At 36.9% G+C, this 18,136-nt stretch overlaps 2 protein-coding genes and 2 long non-coding RNA genes across 5 annotated transcripts; 2 read left to right on the top strand and 2 right to left on the bottom strand.

Moving 5' to 3' along the window:
* The first annotated feature begins 1,518 nt into the window (after positions 1-1,518).
* Positions 1,519-2,009, top strand: LOC133520596 (protein PET100 homolog, mitochondrial). The gene has a single exon (XM_061855101.1). It carries the CDS (start codon positions 1,665-1,667, stop codon positions 1,881-1,883), a length of 219 nt encoding a protein of 72 aa, XP_061711085.1. The 5' UTR covers positions 1,519-1,664; the 3' UTR covers positions 1,884-2,009.
* On the bottom strand, positions 1,966-5,752 carry LOC133520590 (major facilitator superfamily domain-containing protein 9-like). Of its 2 annotated transcripts, none has more exons than XM_061855093.1 (5): positions 5,286-5,752; positions 4,459-4,590; positions 3,358-3,487; positions 2,976-3,194; positions 1,966-2,708 (listed from the first exon to the last, which is right to left on the bottom strand). In XM_061855093.1, exons 1-5 carry the CDS (start codon positions 5,325-5,327, stop codon positions 1,996-1,998), a joined length of 1,236 nt encoding a protein of 411 aa, XP_061711077.1. In that variant the 5' UTR covers positions 5,328-5,752; the 3' UTR covers positions 1,966-1,995. The 2 variants fall into 2 exon arrangements, with proteins under 2 accessions (XP_061711077.1, XP_061711078.1); XM_061855094.1 differs by lacking the exon at positions 5,286-5,752 and adding an exon at positions 5,180-5,246.
* A 2,502-nt stretch (positions 5,753-8,254) lies between these two features.
* On the top strand, positions 8,255-9,738 carry LOC133520597 (uncharacterized). Its single transcript, XR_009799781.1, has 3 exons — positions 8,255-8,659; positions 8,930-9,104; positions 9,588-9,738. It is a non-coding gene; the product is annotated as an uncharacterized LOC133520597 (long non-coding RNA).
* A 1,686-nt stretch (positions 9,739-11,424) lies between these two features.
* On the bottom strand, positions 11,425-12,670 carry LOC133520598 (uncharacterized). The gene is made up of 2 exons (XR_009799782.1): positions 12,365-12,670; positions 11,425-12,178 (listed from the first exon to the last, which is right to left on the bottom strand). It is a non-coding gene; the product is annotated as an uncharacterized LOC133520598 (long non-coding RNA).
* Positions 12,671-18,136: the final 5,466 nt, after the last annotated feature.

Here is an 18,136-nt window from a genome sequence, read left to right as displayed (position 1 = left end):
TATTCACTAATAATACAAAAAAAATAAAACCAAAGAACCGAATTATATAACTAAGTAACCAGAGAATTGCAGAGAATTGCAATCGCAATCCAGCGCGGGAACGCTGCCTGCGTGATAGGCACCCTAACAAGGGCGCAAAATTTAGATAGGTATTTTTAATTTTTTAGCTTTAGTTATTTTAATAATTATTTGTATTATGTAATTAGCGATGTATGGGTCTTTTTATCCGAAATAAATGATTACTAAGTAACCGATAAAACTTAAAATCGAAATCTATAAATAAATAAAACTAATCTTAAAATAAATAATTAAAAATTATCTCCCTGCGGCATGGTGCCGTAAACGCTGGCAGCATTTCCTCGTTGTATCGCAATACTTATTCTTTGTGCGAGGAAGCTGCCATCTCTACGATCACCGGAGGCGTCTGCTTTTCTTTTACCTAATTCCTTAAATAGTGTAGACGCGTTCGGACCCCACGGGCCAAGGGTCTCGACGCCAAAAGGTACGAAATCGTATTCGGGGCCGAGACCCCTATGTTTAGACTTCTTTAATTTTTCGACCGCCACTAAATAAAATAATATTTATGTAGTATACATTACAGACAAAGACGGCAGACATTTAAATAGGTAGGAGATAACTATCTTGGTCGAAATATCCTATTATTTATCCACGAAAAACTCTTTACTAAGGAGTGAGAGGTGGCAAATAGTTCATATGCAAAAATATTGAACATTGAGCATTTTTTGCAATTAGAGACATTTTTACATTTCAACTATTGTAAACAATGTGATTTTTTGTTACTTTAAAGGGCCAATTACATCCACACTTCCCAATATCGTTCCCGAAGTCAGTCCCGATGTCAGGCCTGATAATCGTTTTCCGTTTCACGGAATATCAGCATATCGTTAAGAAAAATATCAAACCTTGAACATTTTCGGCAATTATAGGCAAAGTATTTTTTACATGTCAACTATTGTTAACGATATGCTGATATTTGGTAAAACAGAAAAATACTCGTGCTCGGGCCCGACGTCGGGACTGGCATAGGGCGATAGCGAGTATGGTGTATCTCTTAAGGCAGGATCGCACCGTTTTGACATTCGGTGGTCGGTGCGGTCGGTGGGATTCTGTCGAAGCCCACGCCAGTAGAACCGCTCTAATACGCTCTAAGCTCGCGGTCCGGTGCTATAGTCTATTGTGGCTTTGAATTTTCCCTATGGCTTCTACAAACGTCACCGATAATAGCATGTGATTTGCAATACACTGCGGCATTTGATTGATTGCTTCTAAAATCACATGCCATTTGTTGCAAGGTCACGTGCGCTTAACGTGCGTAATCTCATGCGTAGCAATTACTGAAATCGCCGTGGAGTTAAACAAGTTAAAAACGTCTTTATCTTTTTTTTTTTTTGATATTTGGGACATACGTTTAAACGCAGTAGAGCTCTCAAACCCATAAAAAGGACAAAATCCGCAGTGTATTAAAAAGCATCGCTCCATCCTCTTCGGTTTTCGACATTTTCGTTTTGACATTGACGTTTGCATGACCAATAACCAAGAAGAACAATATTTACTTCGAATTTTTAGAATACTGGAAAATTATTAGACATAATTACATCATACGTGTATATCGTTTTATTGTAATCGCAATATAAAACACTATTATGGGCAATTGGAAACTCGAAGTCGGAAGGATGGCGATGTATATGTCTTTTCCCGTGATGTTGTTCCACTTTTTCAACCAACCAACTTATTTCGAAGAATGGGTAACAAATACTAAGCGACAAATCTTCCCACCAGAAAGCAAAACAGATCGGGAGGATATACAGCAGCTAATCGCTGACATGAGGAAGAAGCAAATGCAAGCATTTGAGAAGGAGTGAAGTTAACATCTTAGGCTTAATATAAATATTAGACTGTATTGTGCATATTATAAAACGCCGCAAAGGTAATTAAACACATAAATTTAAACATAACAAATGATTTATTAAAACTTCAGTCTTGTTTTATTCTTTTGTTTTTGTGCCCATAACTTGCAAGAGAACCTAAAGACACTACAAAAAATGTTACATAAACAACATGCTGTACACTGTAGTACTGTCCTATTAAGCCTGCTACCATTGGAGCCACTACACCAGATAGAGACCGTACACTGTTTGAAGCTCCAATTAATGCAGCTCTGTGTTTATTATGGCTCCTCTTTAGTATCATTTCTAATGTTACTAACCTACCAACAGCATTACCTATTGCAAGAGGAATTAAAAATAGAGCATACATATAAATATTAAAGGAATTAATCAATCCTAATATTGACAGTGATAAAATCAAAAATACATGGAAGTTTCTGACACTGTAATCTTTGTCTTTTGTATAAAAGCTATTAATGTATCCCATGTAATAACTACAAATTGATCCTACTATGCCCTGGAATGATATAATATACCCAATATACTTGGGAGTTAGTTCATAAGTGGTTTTTAAATACAAAACATAATTTGAATAGTATAATGACATAGCAAATCCAAGCAAACCTTTGAAAAAAAATATGTTTCCATATTTGGACCATTCTATTTTATACAACTCTAAAACTGATTCTTTACAACTACTAACTATTCTATGTACAATTCCTTTTGATGTCATTTTTTCTTCAACTGGTCTGTTTGCCTGTTCCAATTCCGACATTGATTTTGGTAATAAATACACCAAACCTGAAAGAATAACAATATAATATATACCCGCAATGATCAAGTTTAATGTCATATTTTATCGACACCCAGAGGGACATAATTGTATGTTAAATTTGAGCTCCAGGGGGGGCAGGTGTCTGCCTGCCTAAGCCCATGCCCACTGGACCATGAATAGCCCTATGTCCCTGATGAGGGATAACAGGATACCATCATCATTTACTAAAGTACCATGTTTCTTGATTATGGTATCTATATTCAAAGGAAAAAAAAAAACACTTCTTTGTTTACCTGCATTGGCAATAAAGCAGATCCCAACAATTGTTGAAACTAGTTTAAAGGCTTCTTCCGGGTGGTCTTCTGCTATATGCCCACCAATAACTGGGCCTATAGTCATACCAACTCCAGATATGGCCGCCATTTTGCCATAAATGTCAGACTGTTTCTTTTCACTCCGCTCATAGTCTGGCACTAATGCTTTTGTCAATATTTGAGTCTGCTTAAATAGGCCTGTAACATAATTTATTTTTTATTAAAAAAATATTTTTAACTGAAAACTATAAAATTTCTATTATGTGAGACTATTGATTTAACAAATGGTTAAACAAAAAAAAAAGTGCATGACAGTATAGTAAAATGAAAATTCTACCTAATGAGTACAACACTAACTTACCTAAAATTGCTCGTATAGTTAGTATTGCAACTAGTGAACTAGTAATACCCAAGGCAGCATAGGCCAGGCCACAAATTAATAATGTAGCAATCAGTACAACTTTACGCCCTTTAAGGTCACTTAAACTGCCCTGAAAAAAAGTGATAGTATATTAAGTGAAACATATTTTTTTTAATTGAATATAATAACAATTCGGAGTTCCCTAACAGTGGCGCAATTTTTTTCCTCTTAGGCACAGCCAAAAAAGGCAAAGCATCCCATCCCTCCAAATCTATTATTTAGAAAATTAATTCAAATCAGGCGTTCTCTAACAGTTAACAGGAACAAGAATCAACAAAAAAGGTTGGCCAAACCTCTTCAATAGGGAGTTATTACTGCAATGTTCTGTCACCAGAGAGCAGCACTATCACATATTGTAAACCATAAAGTAACTTATACATACTATGCCTCAAACTGTTTTTTGAGAAGTTTTCACTATTGATACATCAAATATATACAGTTTGTATACAGAGGCCTACCGCGAAGTGCGAAGTTTCGGTATCTGCCACTTTATTGTTTGAATATGCAAGAGTTAGGGATCCTGATTTTACCCCTCCTTCCAATAATCATTAATATTCTTTCTTATAGGTCTAATCTTTGTTATTTTTAATTAAGCTTAATACCCCCATGAAATACCAGTTTTACCCCCACATACCAGTTTTACAATTACTCTGATGGGGCCTGGGGCCTTGCTTATTAATCTGACTGCTTAGCATGACTTGCATTGTCACATGGAGTTGTGGGCAACAATGCAAGTCATGCTTAGTGGTCTGACTGAGCACACACTCTGAGAAAGAGCACTCCCATTTATAAATTACATTATTACCACTTATTTTTAATAAATTTGCAACTTTGCATGGATATGTGTTTTTATTGTATTTTTCTTTCTGCTTATGCTTATACACACACAAGCTGAGAGCAATCTGTGACTGTCACTTTATCAGGAAATTTCCATTCAAGAACAAGGGAAGAGGGTGACTATTGAAATTCCCAGACAAACTAACCCAATTTCATTGCTTTTGAGCATACTTCACTAAAGATAAAGATAAACATAATAGTTACAAGAAGCGGTCCTGAAGCCAGCTGAAACCCAGAGTATATGGAGCCCATGAGCCCCACATACACATGGTCGGCACCCAGAGTCCTCACATGGCTTGCAATCAATGGAACTATCAAGCTCACTGCTAGAAGATCCTGAAATACAAATTATAAAAAATGTATCTATATTTAGTATAATACAGACCTACTACCATGAGTTGCATTCTTGCTTGTGACTCAATACATCCAGCGCGACTCGAAGAGTCGTGCGAGAACACAACTCATGCTAGCTGGTCTGGCAGTATTGTGATCCAAACATTGCTAATATCTAAGACAAATTTATGACTGTTTTGACCCATTGACATCACATGATGCAACTATGACTAGTTCAGTAGCAACAAGAATTGAGCAAAACTTTGTGTTTATTTTTACTATTATTCAACAAAAAATGGATAGCAAATATATATATTTGAATGTTCACAAATTTTATACAATAAGAAAGATAACAGGTGATACAATAATAGGTAAGGAAAGAAAGCTAATGACAATTTTGGTTATAAAAAAAGACTTTTTTACTTAATTTGTTTTACAAATTAAGTAAGTCCCCCACTTCCTGCATGTGGTATATAGGCCCCAATTAACTTAGACTCTTTGTGAACTTACAGAGTTAAATTTAAGCTGGCAAATTATGAAACCCGGTCGTCAGTTGGTTAAAGTTTACAACATTTTCCCAATTAGTACTTACCAAGACTTTTGTAAAATGTACGTTATTTAATATCAAGACTTAGAAGAAATAATACTTAAAAACAAAAAAAAACTGTGTTGCAACAAACGATTAATAATGTACTTACCACAAACGCAACACATTGAAGAAGATAGATTGTAAAAGTCATTTCTTTAGGTTATCCGTTATTCTTGAATACACATAGCTGATAAATATTGAAGTAGTCGAATAAAGATTCAAAATTTATTACAATAATTTAACAATTTTATCATCAGTTCCTTGTTAACATCCCATTCTCATTTTATATGTTTTTCATTTCAGGCCAAACTATACCTTAAATACCGATATGCCAGACACGTCAACTAAAGGCAACAGCTGTCAATGTCATTGTCATAATATGAGCGTTCGGATTTTCACATACCATAGCATGCCGAACGCATTGTATTTATCACAGAATTTTATAAAAATAAACCTGTTACGAAAATACAGGACAGAATTATAATAACACGCTGAATTACCCAACATCTAGAGCCCCCTCCAGACTATGCGCGTGAATCGCGGCGCGACCTCGCGGAGCGAACATACCGCGACGTTGACGTAGACTCCACACTCGCACAACTTCACGGCGATTTCGCAGTTTGGTTCGCGGCAAGGTGGCGCCGAAGCGTCAGCTGATCGGATTTAGTTTGCGGCAAGGCGCTGATTCAACCTGGGAACTGTCAAATTGATTTTTGATTGATCAAGTTCGCACCCAATATAACCAAGTAGCTGCCATAGAAGGTTATGACAGTTCAGATTAACCGACTCGTGGCGCGAGTGTGGAGTCTTGCAAGTTCGCGCTTCGCGTCTCCTTTGACGCGGGCCAAATACCGACAAAAAACGGGGAATAAGACGCGAAGGCGTGAACAATCTGCGAAATCGACGCGAGGGCTATCCACACTCGCGTTCGCGGCTTCGCGCTTCGATTCGCGCACGAGTGTGGAGGGCCCTTAGGATCTACCGCAAACACCGGTGTTCGCAAATTGTGGGCATCTTCCTCTTTTACTCCAATTAACGCGAAGTGCCAATTACATCCACACTTGATCATGCCTGAAATGCCAATTACATCCACACTTTATCAGGCCTGATATCAGACCCGATTTTGGGCCCGAGAAATAATATTTTTCTGTTTCACCAAATATCAGCACATCGTTTACAATATTTGAAATGTATAAAAATGGTTCATATGTAGAAATATCAATAGTTATTTGTGCAACAAGAGAGGAAAGTTAGTTTTTCTTGCGAGTGTTGATTTTGAGTCTCAAAAACACGAGATGTAAAATAACTTTGCTCTCGTGTGACAAACAGAGCATATTAAAGGTTAAAACAATTCAACATCAAGTAAAGTTTTTATTCCTGTATTCATAGCCTTCACTAAATTAAAAAGCTTTTCTTTTTATTTTTTCATAGCCTTTCTACACTCCCTGGAGTGACGAAAGTAGACTTGTTCGAGCTGCTCAGGTGAAAAGTATTTTTTACATTTCAAATATTGTCAACGATGTGCTGATATTCCGTGAAACGAAAACGATTATCGGGCCTGGGGGCCTACCGCAAAAATCGAAGTTCGTCAATTGCGAGCATTTTTCTCTGTCACTCTAATTACATCTTAGTGAGAGTAAAAGAGAAAGATCCCCGCAATTTACGAATTTCGATTTTTGCGGTAGGCCCTCTGATTTCATGCCAGATGCCAGATATTGGGAAGTATGGATGTAATTGGCGCTAAAGTGTGGATGTAATTCGCACTTGATATCAGGGGGCCTACCGCGAAAACCGAAATTCGCAAATTGCGGGGATCTTTCTCTTTTACTCTCACTAAGACGTAATTAGAGTGACAGAGAAAAATGCCCGCAATTGACGAATTTCGATTTTCCCGGTAGCTGCCCTGATCCGACTTCGTGCCCGAGCATGAGTATTTTTCTGTTTCACCAAATATCAGCACATCGTTTACAATATTTGAAATGTAAAAAATGGTTCATATGCAAAGATATCAAACATTGAGCATTTTTTGCAATTAGAGACATTATTTAACAGTTCAAATATTGTTAACGATGTGCTGATATACCGTGAAACGTATAGTAGTTCGCAACTTGTGGGCATCTTTCTCTGTCATTCTAAGTAATTTAATAATAGTTTATTTAATTCCATTAAACTCCTTTAAAAATTACGCCTTAATTGGAGTAAAAGAGAAAGATACCCGCAATTTACGAAACTTCAGTGTTCCCGGTAGGCCCTCTGAGTTACTGTTCGCTTCAAGTTGGTCATTATTTCCGGCCCTGTGAATCGAAAACAATTCACGCTTCTAAAGGGCCCTCCACACTCGTGAGCGAAGCCGCGAACGCGAGTGTGGATGGCCCTCGCGTCGATTTCGCAGATTGTTCACGCATTCGCGCCTTATTCCCCGTTTTTTGTCGGTATTTGGCCCGCGTCAAAGGAGACGCGAAGCGCGAACTTGCAAAACTCCACACTCGCGATCGATTCGCTCACGAGTCGGTTAATCTGTAAACTGGCATAACCTTCTATGGCGGCTACTTGGTTATTGGGTGCGAACTTGATCAACCAAAAATTAATTTGATAGTTCCCAGTTTGAATCAGTGCCTTGCCGCAAACTAAATCCGATCAGCTGACGCTTCGGCGCCATCTTACTGCGAACCAAACTGCGAAATCGCCGTGAAGTTGTGCGAGTGTGGAGTCTACGTCAACGTCGCGGTATGTTCGCTCCGCGAGGTCGCGCCGCGATTCACGCGCATAGTCTGGAGGGGGCTTCAGAGGGCCTACCGCGAACCACGTTCGACGTGTTGCCTCTCTGTCGCACTTGTAAATTCGTACCTAAGTGTGACAGGGTGGCAACACGTCAAACGTGGTTCGCGGTAGGCCCACAGCAAAGGGCCTACCGCGAACAGTTGAACACCGAAGATAAGGCGTAATTAGAGTGACAGAAAAAGATACCCGCAGTTTACGAACTTCGCTGCTCGCGGTAAGCTCTTAGGTGCTGCCCCCTACACTTCACGCTGCCTCTATTTCACATATAGTAAACACCCCTATTATGGAACATAACAAGGGCCTGACACTCTTTGATAGAGAAAGATAGTCTTATTGCGATTCCTATAAGAGGAAAGAGAAAATAGTGCAATGCTTTGTCTTTATCACCGACCGGGTTTTTTTTCATGGTCGGGTTATGGCAGCTTAGGAAGGAGGGTGATGGCGATATACAGAAATTTATAAGAGTGAAAGAGACAAAATCCCGCAAGATGCCATACATTAAACTGTCAATCATATTGTCAAGAGTGCTAGTAAACAACGTGGTTTTCTTATTGTAGAAGTTTTATAAAGTGAATGATTGTGTTTATTAAGTATTTAATGGAGGTGTAAGAAGTTTTTACGTACAATTAACATGGTGGGGTGTTCAGTGGTTGCCTACAAAAGCAATAACTTGCGAAAATAAGCGGGTGTAACATTTCATGCGTAAGTACAAGTTTTTCGTATTTTGATCATGTATTTCTTTCTCAAATCTCACAGGAACCAAGTTACTGAGTTACATCATTACTTGGATTATGAAAAACTTGATAAAATAGGAGATATCAGTAAATTATTGCTAAAAATAAAACAGAAAGTTTGGTTATGTAAACCAGTCAAATTCAGTAGTATTTTATTTAGGGTTGCAAACAAATAGAAAAAAAAGTCCCCTGCAACTACCCCATATTTCGGGAGTTTCAAGCTATTTAATATTTCCAGCTCTCCGACGGAGGATGAAATTGTTAAAGAATGGATTGCGGGAACTGGAAAATCAAATTGGATGCTTCACAAATACTCGCGTATTTGTTCCAAACATTTTGAACAACATTGTGTCCGCAAACTGGGCAAACGAACTTTCATCGAAAAGTTTTCTTTTCCAACCTTGTTCATACACGTAAGTTGGCTGTTATTAAATAAGTAATAGTAACTAGTGGGAATAACCCGTTACACTATACACTATTAGAGTTGGTACATCTTAACATAGGTCTCACAGTGTTTTGAAGTATTTATTTGGGTTCTTTGTACACGGGTCGTCTACGGGTTTTAATGGTATTAAACTCTAACAAATTATTGGGGGTAATTTCTGGGAATTAAAAATCCTACCTATTACCAGTGGGAATTTTATTTCCCAGTAGTTACCAGTGGTAAACTGTGGGAATAAAATTAGTGTAACTACCTGTGGTAAAAGGTGGACAAAAGTTCCTAGTAGTTACCACTAGTAACAACTTGGTGGTAACTAGCAGGAATAATCCTATATAAGACCACAGACTTAAATTTTTAAATTGTTTCTTGGAGGCTTGGTACATGGGATTACGGATTATATGAGTATTAAACTCTAAAATAATGTATTTATTAAAATTGATTAATTGCCCCGCAGGAGAGGAGAGAGAAAATTCTTTTCTTCATCATGTCATGGAAATCGTCCATTCGTGCACGTCGTCGTCGTGGCAGTCTCAACAGCATTCTGAAGCTATTATTGAACTTCATATAATTGATCCACAGGTTACAAGTGTACTTATGTGTAAATAAAGTTTTCTTGACCCCCACAATATGTACAACGCGCAACACGTAAGATTTTTTATTTAAACATAAATATTCGGTTTTAAGTAACAGTTTTAATGTAAATGACCATGTTAACTTAAAATCATATACTGCGAATCAATATTATAGCTATAAATGTCAGTGCGCTGTGTTCCTTTTCAATATCCGCATCTTCCTTTAGATTTTTAGTAATTATATGTCCTAGGTATTAAAAAATGAACACTCTGCTCAAGGCAAAACCACCGAGTGTCACCGGTTCAACTATCGGTAGGATTACCTGCTCGGAAGATGAGTATCTTACGTTTTTAGTAATATTGATGAGCCAATGAGAATCTGCATACGTGTCATACACCTTTCAATCAATCAATTTTTTCATAAATTCAATTTATTTGTGTTGTTCTCAAGTAAAAGGTACCGCATTGTCGCTTATCATAAGGACGCTCTTACAGGTTATTCGTATAGAGAGCAAGCAAATTGTATCCTTATGGTAAGCGACTATGTGGTACCTTTTACTTGAGAACGACACATTTAATTATTATTTCTAGTAAGTACAGTTATAATAATATAAGTTTTGAATAAAGAAATTACCTCTTTTGATAGTTTATCCTTTTTATTCCAATAATCACCTAATCTTATATCAACTCAAAACTTCATATTCGTAAGTAAGGCTTACTTACAAATTACTACAAAAACAAATAAACCGACTACTAGTTGCGATTATGTTCGTTATTTCTCTTGTGATACTTCGCAAGTTAGGGAGTCAAAATGGCGACTCACTCATTACGTAATTTAAGTACTTGTTGCATCATTTTCCTATTACATTTTAGGGTAATTTTTTGCGACCATGGTAACCCCATATTATGATGTCATGATGACGTCATATATGTCTTTCTCTTACCCCTGGTCGCTCGACTTCTTGTCTAGTTATATTGTATGTCTATGGAACATAAGCACCAGTAATGAAATGGTATAGACAAATCCTGTAAAACAAGTTTTTACCATCAGTTTTTAATCACTGGCAACATTTTACCATAAACAAGAGCCAAAGAGTTGCTAAAGTTAAATTTTTCATTGATATTTGTTATTTTGAAAATGAATGGTGATCCATTCCATGACTGGAGCAAAAAAAAAAACACAGTTTTAATTGGTTAATAATATTGGAACCAATTACAGTAGCTTTCATTAAATAGATAGAAAACATAAAGGACGAATTGGACATTTAACTCTTAAAGCGTAAAGCGGTAGAAATTTTACAGGTGTCGGTGAAAAATCAAAACCACTCCAATTTGTCTCTTAAATGTTCCATGATTGGTGCCGTTAACATAGTAGGGTCTGCCATCTAGTGGCTTAAATCTTAATATGGAAACTTAACATAATGCTTTGCGCCGATGAATAGGGGACTTCTGTGCTGCCGTCTGCCGTCTACAGTTCATACACGTTTCTTATTATGATACTGAGGCTCTTCCGCGAATGTCGAAATTTCGTTATCTGCCTCTCTGAGGGCCTGATGTCAAGCCCGACCATTCCGACCAAGGGTAGTTTATTGTTTCACAAAATACGAAATCATCGTTGATGTTTATATTTTTCGTGAAACGGAACATCGACGACGTGACCCGTTAAGCCAAATAATACAAACTTACTATAATTTGTTCATAAAAATACAAAAATCACTATAATGATAAGTACAACTGTATTTCAACATTTCAACAACTATTCAGTCTTCTTTTACAATATTTGCATACCTGTAACTTACAAAAGAACCAAATAAGCTGATGAAAAATGCTACATAAATAACAAATGGTACACCTATATATTGTCCAACCACGCCTGATACTACGGGAGCAATTACTCCAGACATAGAACGTACGCTGTTTGTGGCGCCAATCAAGGCCGATCGGTGTTCAGCACGTCCTCTTTTCAGTATCATTTCCAAAAACACTAACTTTGCAACAGCTTCACTTATTCCTAGAGGTATCATGAAAATAACATAAATATAAATATTAAAGGAAAAAATTAATCCTAATATTGACATACTTGTGATAAAAAACGCATGAGCGTTTCTAGTGCGGTAATCTTTATCTTTTGTATAATAGCTATTAATAAATCCTATTAAATAACTAGATATTGATCGTATTAGGCCTTTTAAAGATATAATGTAACCAATCGACTTCGGTGTAAGTCCGTATGTTGTTTTTAAATAATAAACATAGTTAGAAAAATGTAATAAAATAGCAAAATTAAACAAAGCTACAAAGAAGAATATTGTGCCATATTCAGACCAATCTATTTTAAACAATTCAAACAATGACTCTTTGCATGCATTGAGTACTATTTGCATTACAGTCGTTGAACAATTCTTCTTGGGTGAGATTTTCTTCTTTTCTTGCTTCTCGTCATGTTTTGTGTTTGGTAACAAATACACAAGACCTAAACAAAAAAAAAACTAATTAGTGTTTGTATCCTCAGGCCTGATTTACTATAAAAATAATTTTATATCTCTGCAGTTAACTTAGTCAGAAATAGCGATACTGAAAGGACAACATTATCTTCAAAGTTTGAAATTTATTCCGTCGAATTTTGCTAAAGATATGTTTTTTTAAACATTGTAATCACCTGCACTGATAGAAAAACAACTCCCGACTATGATAGCAACCAAAGGTAATACGTGTTCTGGGAAGCCTTCTGCTAGGTGTCCTCCAACAAATGGCCCTACAATCATACCAATTCCAGACATGGCAGCTATTTTTCCAAATATTTCTGATCGCTTTTTTTCACTTGTCTCATAGTCAGGCACAAGAGCTTTGGTCAAAACTTCAGTCTGTTTCAATAAGCCTAAAAATAAATAAAACGATGTATGTAAAAATGTAGCATGCTATTCTATTACAAAAATGTATGGGTAAAAATATAAAAAAGACACCAGACACCGGGACGCGTGCCTTGGTTCGTAATTATCATACCCTTAAAGGTTAGATTTGTCAAATTCGCGCGTCATCGTGAATGACACGATCTATACCGCATTGATGCACTTACCTAAAATTCCCCGCACGATTAGTATAAAACAAAGCGAATCAATAAAACCCAGAAACGTTTGGCATATAGCACATAACAATAAAGTCATAGTTAATACCATTTTCCGCCCTTTAAGGTCACTTAAACTGCCCTGCAACAAAAATAAAGGAAAAATGTACTAAAAATCAATTCTTTTTCATTTAATTAATGAATTATTTAAATTCGTATATAATTATTTTATTCGTCATTTTTGGCAATTATTTACTTACTTAATTATAATAGTTCGTTTTTCATTTTGGCTACCAGACACGTTGAAAGTCCCAACAACCACCTTGAAGGTGTTACAGGTTGAGACTACGACTCTATACCACATAAAACAATAGGTTACAGCTGGGGCGCCGGCGATGCTAAATGTATAGTTACTTACTCAAGCGTAGTAGTAGAGACTTATTGGGGTCGAAAGATAGATTATAGGAAGAAAAAAAGGTTACCTATAGTAGTTTTATTTTCCAGCGAGCAGGAAAGCGACTACAGTTCTTTTTTAATTTCGGGGTGTTGGTGGAACGTTAAAAAAACGTTAAGTAGACATAGCATTCACTTGGACCAAAATGACCAAATCCTTATGAATGCTATTTATAATATAAATGTGCTATTACTAAATCTATCAATTACTAAATTTGTACGCATTAGCGATTTCCACCAACCAACGGATCAACATAGACGGCCGTGGAGCCTTCCACGGGGTAGCATGATATCACTCAAATCTTAATCTAATGCGCTCGAATAACTACAAAAATCCCCTCTTGGGCTCCCAAATCCAGCAATTGAAAAATAATATCTTTTTAAATTCTCATCTCAGATGTCCGTACCGCGAAAAACGAAATTTCTTTATCTACCTTTCAATAGAAATATGGAGCTAATAAGCTCCATATGCAAGAGCGTACATAAGAGGGACCCCGCACTAGAGTCTTTGGGCTTGTGTACAAATCACGCGAGGTTTTTTCGGCTACTTTTTGACCGCCCCATCCCCCTTGGTGATTTTGGTGAGGATCTTGGCTAACCCCTCCCCCACATAACCTCACGTGTATTTTTATTTTATTTTTTCATTCGACCTAATTTTAAGATAAATAGTATTGTATAGGGCAAATCTTGTTTATACTTGCAATTTTAAAGTGCCAAGTGAAGATTTATGTTTAACTAAACCGAGAAAAAGTATGTACTTATTAGTAGGTATTTTTTTTACTTTCGTTCACTATAGAAAAACGTGAGGTCTCCGTATACTGAAGTTTGACAGCGATTCAGGGACGAATCATGCTGTACCTTTCTAATGTATGGCACTATCCAATTCGCATGGAGATATAAAATGGAGCACACTATAACTTATTTTGTTATAGTAAATTGAACCTTATCACGGAGGCAGAAAAGTGTTCTTACCAAACTAAAGAAAACGGTCCACTTGAGATAGCAAAAGTGGGGCGCGGTGTCTCACTCGCACATGTTGCCAATGTTAAAAACATACCATTGTGGTAGTATTTGTATCAATATACTACTGAAATTAAATACTTTCTTATACTATTTTAGTGCTATATACAGAGTGCGGTTCTCAAATCTTTTAAATAATTTGTAAATAATTGTGATGTCAATATTATTAACTGATTAAACCAAGCATGTGCATAACAAAAAAAATACATAATTTTAATATGGTAGACATTGTAGAAACTTTGAATATTAATTGGTATCCCCAACTTGATGACATATTTTCAAGATATTTCCAAAACACGTGAATGGTGGAGATCATCATTTAATTGCGAAATATTTAAAAAATGGATAAAAAATGTTGTATGACAGGTTGTAGAAGTGAAAGTTTTGCTGATTGTGGTATATATTTTTACAGGTGCACCACAATCATTAAATTTTACGATAAAATACAAGACGATAATTGTCAAACTCCTTAGGGTCACCATGATGTCGGCACGATGTGAATCAGTTTTACACAATTCTTATTAAGTACTTAAGTAAGTTTATCTAATTAGGTATGTCTATATTTCGGCATGATTAAATTGGTGGAATGATAGCTATTACAGAATAATGAAGTGCCAAAATTGAAATCTAAAGTCTGAAACGGTTTTACTAACTCTTTATATATACCTAATCGATTGGATATAGGTTGGAGACACATTTCCGTCAATAGAAAAAGGCGGCAAATTTGAAAACTAGTCACATATCTATGATGAGTAGATAACGCTTAAAGAATTAAAGATAGTTAAAGTGTGCAAAACGTAAGCCATCACGCATATAAACATACCATGAGTGCAAAAGAGGCAGACTACAAATGAATAATCGTGACCATTTTTGAGTTCGACAGTGGCGGCTAACGGCCGCCATTTATAAATTTTCAAACACATGTCCGGCATCGTAACACCTTAAGTATTTTAATTAGAAAAATATTTAATATTAATCTCATCCACATGGAATCCAGGGCTATAACCGTGAAAATCGAAGTTCATCAATTGCGGGCGTTTTTCTCTGTCACTGTTATTACGTCTTAGTGAGAGTTAAAGAGAAAGATCCCCGTAATTTGCGAATTACGGTTTTTGCGGTAGCCCCCCAGTTATTAGTATGTGTAAGCGAGAACGAATATCGAAAGAAGTTACGGCGGACCACCTTCCTCACGATCGATCATAGTGACGGTCCGGTACGCCTATTAGCTATCAGTAACAGCTTTTAGGACGACTAGATTAAGTAAGATTTTGTGAAGCGTTTTACAGAAGATAATAAACTATATCCATCCCTGTTCAGGGGCCATAATACTAGCACAGCAAAAAGACAGTAAGATTCTCTCTGACTATGCACAAATAAGAAAAGATCTTGGCCAAACTATATATTCCACGTTATCCTAATATCCCAGATACATATAACTCATGGTCACCCTAATTAGAAAGAGATGCAACGGCCCACCTTGACTTCTCATGTGGACACACTTTTTGGCCAATGTACCCTATCCGGTTAATCTTATAAGTCCGTGCCATTTCGGCTATTTAGGGTTGACAAAATTCATGTCATTATCTTATCTGTGGCCGTGCACGCATGGGGATGTCAAGTTGTGTCAACCCTAATAATTGCTCGAACGGAACATGCGTGCCGAGGCTTGCCAAGCGTCAGGGACGCAGTTATGCGTTAGAGGAATAAAGCGATGTTGCTATCTCACTCCACCGCATAGCTGCGTCCCTGACGCTTGGCAGGTCTTAGCACGCGTGTAAATCAGGCTAGAGTTGACTAGACGCCGACGCTAGTATGTGGTGGCCTAATACGATACGCCTTATGCATTCGATTTCATTGCTGTGCTTCAAGTGGATTAGCTAAAACGAAAAACGAGTCATCATATATTTAAAAAAAATGTTAACTTAGAAGCATGTGTGTTAATATAAAGTTTGTAGAAAAATGTGTATTTACAATGAGAGGCCCCGATACCAATTGGCATGCGGGGTATATTGCGCCCAAAACTCCCACGTATATGTGACCGGCGCCTAGAGTTCGCACATGAGTGGTTACCAGTGGAACAATTAAGGCTACAGCAAACATATCCTGAAATTTAAAAATAGTACTTAACAAAAAAGACACATACAGTTTTAAATACTATTAAGCATTACATTATTCGCATGCTCGAGTTATCCGATCCAAGGCTCGGAACCGGTTTATAAAATACCGGTTTATTTCGGTTTTCCTCCGAACTTATACAAGAACGCGAACGTTTTAAGAACTTTATTTTAACCTAAAAAACCGGGTTTTTCGACGAGCGACGAAACGGCCGGCCGCCGGTCTGGTGGTGTGCCACGTAAATAAAGACACCGACATATGAAGAAATCAGCTTGTAATGCTCTAAACCGGTTAATTTGTCAAGAACTGTTCAAATAAAAACCGATTAAAAAATAACGGTTTTCCGATCGAAATCGAAATTAAAAGATTTTGATGCGCCAAGTACGTTTTGAACATTTAACCGGTTTCCGAGCCTTGATTCATACGTTACTTTCATACACACCCCACTCATAGTGTTGTGTTCCTGCCGGTGAGTAAGGTTGCCAGAGCTCAACGAGGGGGGTGGGGTTAGGGTCGGCAACGCGCATGTAACTCCTCTGGAGTTGCAGGTGTACATAGGCTACGGAGACTGCTTACAATCAGGCAGGCCGTATGCTTGTTTGCCACCGACGTAGTATAAAATAAAAAAACACAGACCTGTCAAACGCTTCGCTCATATATGTATTTTTCACATTGACTGTACCATACCAATCAAGTGGTAGTGGCTGAAAAACGTTTGTAATATAATATGATTTGATTTCATTTCATTTATTTCATAATCCTAATAAATTACAGTATAAATTATGCTATGGGCTTGTGCACAAATCACGCGAGGTTTTTTCAGCTACTTTTTGACCCCCTCCTCCCCCTTGATAATATTTGGTGAGGTACTTGGCGAACCCCTCTCCCCTACATCACCTCACGTGTATTTTTAAAATTTTATCATTCGGCTTAATTTTAAGGTAAATAGTATTGTATAGAGTAAATCTTGTTTAGACTAGCTATTTTGAAGTGCCAAGTGAAGATTTATATATGTTTAACAAAACCGAGAAAAAGTATGTAGTAGATATTTTTTCTTAGTTTCGTTCACCATAGAAAAATACACGTGAGGTTTTCTTATACAACCCAAATTTAAATGTTAAAAATGGAAAGAATGCAAAATATTATAGGGAGCGTGCATGAACTGTAGGAGGCAGCACAGGAGCCGTCAGAATTTTGGCGCGAGGCGTAAATATGATGTTTACTGTTCCGATGTGGCCCACAAGATGGCAGAACCTACTATGCACAAGAAAACACGTGACGTGTGAATGTACATGTTCATTGTTCCGATTCAGGCCGCAAGATGGCAGATCCTCCAACGCGCACGGTCCCTATATAAGAGCCGCCAGACCTTACTTATTTTCTTATAAATAAAATGTATGGGATAATATAGTGTTAGTACGTACATTTAATGTCTGCATACTTGCTATATTGGCCCGACGACTATTTGTTCGGTACAAGGTGCTAAAGGTTGGTAAAAATATTACTAATTAAATATGTAGTCAGACTCAAGCAATTCTAGCAAATGATATAAATAAAAACATTTGTACCTAAGCCACAAATAAGTAATGTTGCGGCATAATTTTACAATATTAATTAACCCAGAAAACATCAATGTTTGAAGAGGTTTCAAAATTACAACAACTGTACAAATATTCTAATGGATATGAATGGAAATGTAGTCATTTATGAAAACTGTTCCTATATACGCTTTTGGTGTTGCAACTTGCAAGTACACGTACTAGCACAATCGGAATAGAA

Source organism: Cydia pomonella, chromosome 8, assembly GCF_033807575.1.
Source record: "Cydia pomonella isolate Wapato2018A chromosome 8, ilCydPomo1, whole genome shotgun sequence".
In the NCBI taxonomy this organism is placed as follows: domain Eukaryota; kingdom Metazoa; phylum Arthropoda; class Insecta; order Lepidoptera; family Tortricidae; genus Cydia; species Cydia pomonella.
The sequence above is the reverse complement of the archived record's forward strand: the minus strand, read 5'-3'. Positions and strand labels throughout refer to the sequence as shown.

Excerpts from the sequence above, each read along its gene's own strand:
- LOC133520596 (XM_061855101.1), top strand. The coding sequence starts at position 1,665 with ATGGGCAATTGGAAACTCGAAGTCGGAAGGATGGCGATGTATATGTCT.
- LOC133520590 (XM_061855093.1), bottom strand. The coding sequence starts at position 5,327 with ATGACTTTTACAATCTATCTTCTTCAATGTGTTGCGTTTGTG. Across the intron at positions 3,488-4,458 it reads TGGCTTCAGGACCGCTTCTT|GGCAGTTTAAGTGACCTTAA; the intron begins GTAACTATTATG and ends ACTTTTTTTCAG. Across the intron at positions 2,709-2,975 it reads CTGCTTTATTGCCAATGCAG|GTTTGGTGTATTTATTACCA; the intron begins GTAAACAAAGAA and ends TTATTCTTTCAG.